We start from the raw sequence: 6,778 nt of genomic DNA on the forward strand, positions 1-6,778 counted from the left end.
ATCTTTTATAAATCAACACCATGTTGTTTAAAGGCCCCAGGCACAGAAGAAGGTTCTGCAGGAGCTTACTGAAAAGCTTTGTGAATTTTGGGGCAAAAATCTGTAGGAAATTGTCTTCCTTTAGTTACTTATTGCTCCTGAATATACTGTATGCACATTGCCCTTTGGAGTTCCTGTTGTGCATGCAAAAAATTAATGCCAAGCATGGTGTTGGAAGTTCACTAAGCGCAGCCTAGAGTGAGACACTTTCCTCCTTCCTCTTTTGTTAACGTGGCTGTTCTCCCGTAACCTGATAGAGTACAACAGGGATTCTTACTTTTCCATTATTTTGCAATGTGGAAACTGCTGTCATTGATCACTGCTTCTGCAGTTCGCTGCACGCTAGTAGTAATGATGCATATACTTTCTGAATAAAGGTATATTGATATGGTGTTAAATATGTTCTTTCCTTCCAGAAATATTCTTTTGTTGCACTTCTAACAGATGTCCTGGAAATTGAGGTTAAAGACAAATTTGCCAAGAGCCGTCCGATCATCAAGCGCTTTCTTGGGAAGTTAACCATACCAGTTCAGAGACTCTTGGAGAGACACGCAATTGGGTAAATTAATACATTCTTAATGCTTACTTCCATCGATCAGTGGATACCGGTTCCATCGAACAGCAAATTTCTGCTGAATCTGTACTAAGAAATTGAGTAGAAATTGTAATAGCCTTATTGTCTAACTGGAAGATGTCAGTGTTTCTAACTCTGTTCTGAATGCATGTACCCATGTTTGTGTACACGTGTGTCTGTAATTTGTTTTCAGCATGGTTTCTTTACACAAAAAATGTTACCCTTGCAAAAAACCTGTTACCCTCTGGCTAGCTGGTTAAGAAGCAAGGCATTACTACAATATTACCCGATAGTGTGCAAACCTTTTAGAAGAAGCAGGTTTTATTGTCTCACTTCTTTTACAGTTCAAGTATTTTTAATTGTCAGTTTAATGATCGGAGATTTAATATTTGTTCAGCTAATTGGGCAGAACTCCTTATTTTTCAGAGTGCTGGTGGTACTAACGCAATTAAAATTGCCTTTCACTATGAGTAGCACACTGGTGGGGCTGAAAATTCACCTGTTGTACTCTATGAAAAAAAATTGAGTTCCTTTTTTGATAGCTGACTGTTCAGAGATAAAGATGCAAGACTCTTAGAAGCTTCTAAGATGTTCTATACTTCATGGTGGTTTCTGGTGGGGACCACAACATAGTCCAAGTGGATGATCCAGTGAGACCTTCGTTCAATCGTACGCACTGAGAAGAGCCCAAGACTTGGTAATGGGGCACTGTGATACGTTGCAGATGTGAAGCAAATGGCTGGAGGTTTTCAGGAGATTCAGCAGTGCATGCAAAAATACCATTTTGCATCTAAGACAGTGCAGCAATTGTAGAGTTTATTTTATTAACATCTTATGCATATATATGTTATATTTGACAAATTAGAAAAAAATTCCTTGAAAGACAGTGGGAGGAACTGAATTATTCAAATGTGTTTTGTATAGGACCTAACTCAAGGTCTGCTACAGTTAACGGTTTCCATTAACTTTGAAAGGCCGCTGGCTGAGGCCCTTGAGAAGTGATGGTGAAGTAAGATGTGAAAGTTTTAAGTGCATGGCGGTGTCATCACACTTTGGCACAAAAAGCAGGGTATAAACAGCTGGCCTCCTTTTTCACAGATACTCCCTTCAAAGTAACAAGTTACGTAAGTGAAGAAAGCCAAATTAAATTTGAAAACAGTTTTCAGCTTTAAGTTACCAAATTGGTGGTTACTGGTAAGTAAAGTAAGAATAATATTGTAGGAGTAGCTTAAAATTTTGATGATGTAGTCTTCTGACACAGAATTTATTTAAAAATAAAAAAGCCTGCCTGTTTGTTTTACAGTGGTATTCAAGTACAATCAAACTTTTCTAAGAGATACTTCATCTTTCAGTTTCAACAAATTGTGATAAGTGAAGCGAGCAGCTTTTTCTAATAAATTTGCGTGCTGATATACACTCAAAAATAGTGTCGTGATACAGACTGGTTTCCAAACCTAGTTCAAGGTGTTCATTTCCCTGCTAAACTCCAAAACGTTTTTCTTCTCTGGGGTTTCCAGTCCTGTGAGGTCTGGGAATCACCTCTTTGTTGTGTTCATCAGCTCTTGTCTGTGTTGTTTTTTGGTTTTGTTTTTTTTTTTTTTTTTTTTTTTTTTTTTTTTTTTTTTTTTTGTTTTCAAACATTCTGGGAGACATTTCCTGTTTTCTTCTCTGTATTTCAGTTCTGTGTATTTGATGTATCAAATCCTTTTAGGAAAGGGAGGGTTGTATAATAAATATGTTTGAAGAATATAGGTAAGTGTTCAGTTCGGTTTTGCCATACTGCTGTCGGAAAAGACGTTAAATCAATTTTGCCTCTTCATCTGTAGTCTATTTGTCTATTTTCAATCTTTGCATGCCAATCAGTTGTCAGGGTTCCTTTTTCCTGGACATCATAAAGACAGACAGTGTTTCACTGGAAGTTTGGCAAAGTAAAGGAGTGGTTAATAGGGAAGTGAAGTAAAAATGTGCTAAACAGCCAATCAGCTGCTAATTCTCTTGTATTTTGTTTTTGGTCAAGCAATCCAAACATCTTCATTTTTCTGATACCAATTGAAATTCTCTACTGGTTTAACATGTGAACTTCCGAAATTACACGAACGAAGTCTTACAGTACACCGTATGCTTAACTTGCTCGTCCCTGTATTAAGGATCAGTGTGAATGAATGAAAAGGTGAAGATCAGAACCAGCCGCTTTCAGACAGACTGAGCTAAACTTCTGCCCCACTTTTAGCTGTCGTCATAGCTCACAAGTTTGAGTAGCAAAATGACCAGTGGCTTTAAATTTCATGGAAAATAGGATAAATGGTCATGACAAATTGTCTAGTTTTGATTCAGCTGAATACAGAGCAGACATTATTCATGTCGCAGATTTCTCCAATGGCCTGGAGTGATATAAACCTTATGTAAAAACTGCAAATGTAAATGTAAAAAATGCAATCTTTTGAATATACCCCAAGTCTAGCTGAAGAACTGTAGCTGGAGTGCGGAGTGACGAATCTGGGACAGATGCTGGAGACACTACTCTAATAATTTGATGTACTGTAGCCTACAGAGCAGTGAGGAAGCTGCTTTGCCTTATGTTGTCGACCTTTTTTGCTAAAAATTGATGTTTGGATGCAAAGTGCTGCAGCTTATTTCACTAATGACCTTGCACTTGCTTTAGTCTGGCACTGATATTATACTAGGAAGAGCTCCCAGTAAAGGAAAGGTGTTTATACCAATATAAATTTATTTGCATAAATATCAACAATTTCCTGTGGAGGTCTTCAGGAGCTCCATCCTCTCCCTTCAGCTGTCCCAGCCGTGCTAAAGAGAGCCAGGGCTGTGACTTCTGGAGGTGCCTAATAGGAGTGTATAACCTTAGGATCTGACCCTAAGGCTCAAGCTGTTTAAAAGTGCGTAGTCTAGTCTGAGTCCCACTGAATTCACTAGCTCGTAAGAACATATTTGAAGTTAAATCCAAGCATTAATAGTGTTTTTAACTAGAAATGCAAAAGTGATTTATTGAACGAGAACTAAAAGTGAAGAAACTCTCTGGGAATTTTGTATGTAGTAAAAACCACAAGGGGACAGAAGATTTTGGAAAATGAAAAGTTTTTTTTTAATTCTAAAACGTACTTTGGGTTGGGCGGAGGAGGAAGTTAGGGGAAAGGGATCCGTTGCAGTTTTGTTTCTTTAGAACTTAAGAAGAGATTTAGGGATGTGTAAGAATTGTTGGGGCACAATCTGTATTTGGAAATGATCAAAAGTAGTTTGTTAGGTTATTTTATCTGTTAACAGAAGGTATTTTACACCATCATTGGTGTTTGTGTTTTCCATGCAAGCCTGAGTATGTGGCTGATTTTAATATTGTAACAGAAATTATCTTCTACCACACTGATGCTGATCTGGTAGGAGTCTCTGATACAAAATACTGGAAAAATAAAACCAGTTAAAATTTTTAAAAAACACAGTATCTTTTTTTTTTCTTCTGCAGAGACCAGGTTCTCAGCTATAATCTTGGCAGAAGGCTCCCAGCTGATCATGTGAGTGGATATCTCCAGTTCAAAGTGGAAATCACATCTTCTGTTCACGAAGGTGAGAACTTGGATCTGGATCTTCGGATAGTTGTATGGAGCGAGTTTCTATGTATTCCTATTGCTAGGATTTTCTGTGATAATACATTTTCACATTTGTGTACTGTGCTTCTGTTACAGATTTTTGTATTGAGATTCAAAGTTTAGATACGTCGGGTACTGCTTTGGAGATGGTGATTCCAAAACACCAGCACTTACCATATTGTTTTCCTCTTTTGTTAGACTTTTAAATGAATCTGCTTACGATTCTCATTTTATGGGATAGATTGGGTGATCAAATTCATTGTTTCTCTTTGCATTGTAAAGTCTTCACTCTGTAACGCCTCTGGCTGAGATAAGCAGTTGCAAGTAAGATTCTACCTGCCCTGTCCCTTTCCAGGGGACTCTGCCCTGCTTAGAACCAAGAATCTCTGTTACCGTCATGAGAACACATCCTTTTGTTAGGGAATTCTTTTACGTCCCTTTTTTCTTGTTCTGAAGGCAATTAGAAGATGGTTGGTACAGTTGCCATATAGCCAGGGTAGTCCTGTATCTTACTAATATTTTTGTTCTGTTGCCATTTAAAAAATGCTTCTGTTTGAAGTCCTGTTTGTTGGTAGGCACTCTCGTTCACTGACTTCACTGTTAGGTTTCTTGCAGATGTATACAGACACTTACAGCTGGATTACTCAACTCTATGCCTGTTTAATTTCCATGTGGGGAGTTAACATCTCATCTCTCGAATGAGATGGCTTGTTTTTATCTCCTTTTTCTATGTATTGCCATAGCATACCTAAAATCATGTGAACCTTACTTAAGTAGATTCCCGTTCCTTACAGTGGCAAGTCCTATAAATTAACTCAAAATAAATATTGTGCATAAAATTTGATACCTGTATACAATTTGTGAGTCTTCCTGTGATCTCAGATGCTGACTTGCTTGCTGCTAATGGTGTAATGACAGTGGGTGTCAGTGATTGGCTTTGTATAAGTCCTACTTTCATATACAAGAGAGAATGCTGTAGAAAACTGTTCCCTTGGTTGTAAGCCTGGTTGTACTGGCCATTTGGCAGTGCTCTGCCTTTTGAAAGGAAAATGAAATCCTTTAAAGTCATACTGCACACACCTTAAATTTACTATATCCTACAAAGTAGTATAGACTTATACAGAGAAAGTTTTGTAATTGCTGTTATAAAGCTGTAGATGCCTCTGTTATTTTAATTATGTTTTGTTCCCTTAGTTGTCTGCTTGAAATAAGCAAACATCTTGAAAGATGTGTGTTTTTATGTCACTTCTGTGATGCAGACAAAACGTAGAACAAACTGTATTGTGTTTCACATTCAGTCTTTGTGTGTCTGCAGATGCTTCACCAGAAACAGTTGGCACTTTGCTAGGAGTGAACTCTGTAAATGGAGACTTGGGGAGCCCCTCTGATGATGAGGACATGCCAGCAGGACATCACGATACGTCCACAGTGTGTTCCAATGGTCCGGTCCTTGAGGAATCTTCTGGAGAAGCAATCCTGAGACACCCTTTAAGGACTAGTACAACTCTGGAAACAGACCAGGATGATGTAACCTCTGCTTCAAGATCATCACCTATCAGAGGTCGCCAGGACTCACTAAATGACTATCTGGATGCAATAGAACACAATAATCGTCCCAGACCTGGGACATCGACCTGTAGTGAGCGTCCACGTGGAGCCTCCCCAAAACTGAGGAGTAGCTTCCCTACTGACACCAGACTTAATGCTATGCTTCACATTGACTCAGATGAAGAGGAGCACGAGCTACATCAAGACCTGGGTTTTCCATCTTCCTTGGAAGATGATGGTGGTTTAGTGATGCTTAATGGTGCTACAAGAAATGTTGAAAGAAATGGTTTAATTGACTCATCAGATCAGGTAATACAAGGGCCTGCAGAGAATGAAAATGTTTCAGCCTCTGAAGCTCCTTTGCCGTCAAGTGATGACCAGCAAGAGACTCTTCCAGCGCTTCCAACATCACAGGTAGCAGGAGGTGAAGGCCTGCAAGGTTCTCAAAGTGAAACACCAGCAGACGAGGCTGGCAGCGAGTTGTGTGCCACTCGGGAGGCAGAGCAACCTCCGAGCAGTGCGGACGCAGGAGCTGTTGATGCTGCTGCTGCTGGGACCAGGAGAGGTGTTAGTGAAACTGAATCCATTGATCAAGGGTCTGAACCTTCCCAGATGTCATCAGAAACAGAGCAGAGTGATCCTGCTCGCACAGAAAGTGTCAGTGAGGCCAGTACCCGTCCAGAAGGGGAGAGTGACGTGGAAGGGGCAGACAGTTCTTGCAATGAAAGTGCGACTGTGCGACATTCCTCAGTGGAAGTGCGGTGTTCTTCTTTTGAAAGTGGCAGGTTTCCTGAGACTCCAGCCTTTTCTCCTCAGGAGGAGGAAGAGGGAGCTTGTGCCACCAATGCAGCTAGAATTGAGCCAGATGCTGAGACACAGGACTCTGCAAGTGCTTCTGGTTCTCTACCTGCAGTACAGTTACCTCAGGAGGAAGTGCAGGAGGCTGAGGCGGGTGAATTACAAGACCAGGAGGATGCAAGAGTCTGGCAAAGAAGCAGCCTGCAAGTGGCAGCTGCCA

The 6,778-nt window shown here is 40.0% G+C and overlaps 1 protein-coding gene across 1 annotated transcript in view; it reads left to right on the top strand.

The window, feature by feature from the left end:
- Positions 1-6,778, top strand: part of HECW2 (HECT, C2 and WW domain containing E3 ubiquitin protein ligase 2) — a gene marked incomplete at its 3' end in the record, with an annotated part of 62,575 nt that overhangs the window by 25,497 nt on the left and 30,300 nt on the right. Inside the window, 3 exon segments of the mRNA XM_010136630.1 lie at positions 456-598; positions 4,089-4,189; positions 5,528-6,776. Of these exon segments, the coding sequence (XP_010134932.1) occupies positions 456-598; positions 4,089-4,189; positions 5,528-6,776 (1,493 nt within the window).

The sequence above is a fragment of the Buceros rhinoceros genome, unplaced genomic scaffold (assembly GCF_000710305.1).
Source record: "Buceros rhinoceros silvestris isolate BGI_N320 unplaced genomic scaffold, ASM71030v1 scaffold2315, whole genome shotgun sequence".
NCBI lineage: Eukaryota > Metazoa > Chordata > Aves > Bucerotiformes > Bucerotidae > Buceros > Buceros rhinoceros.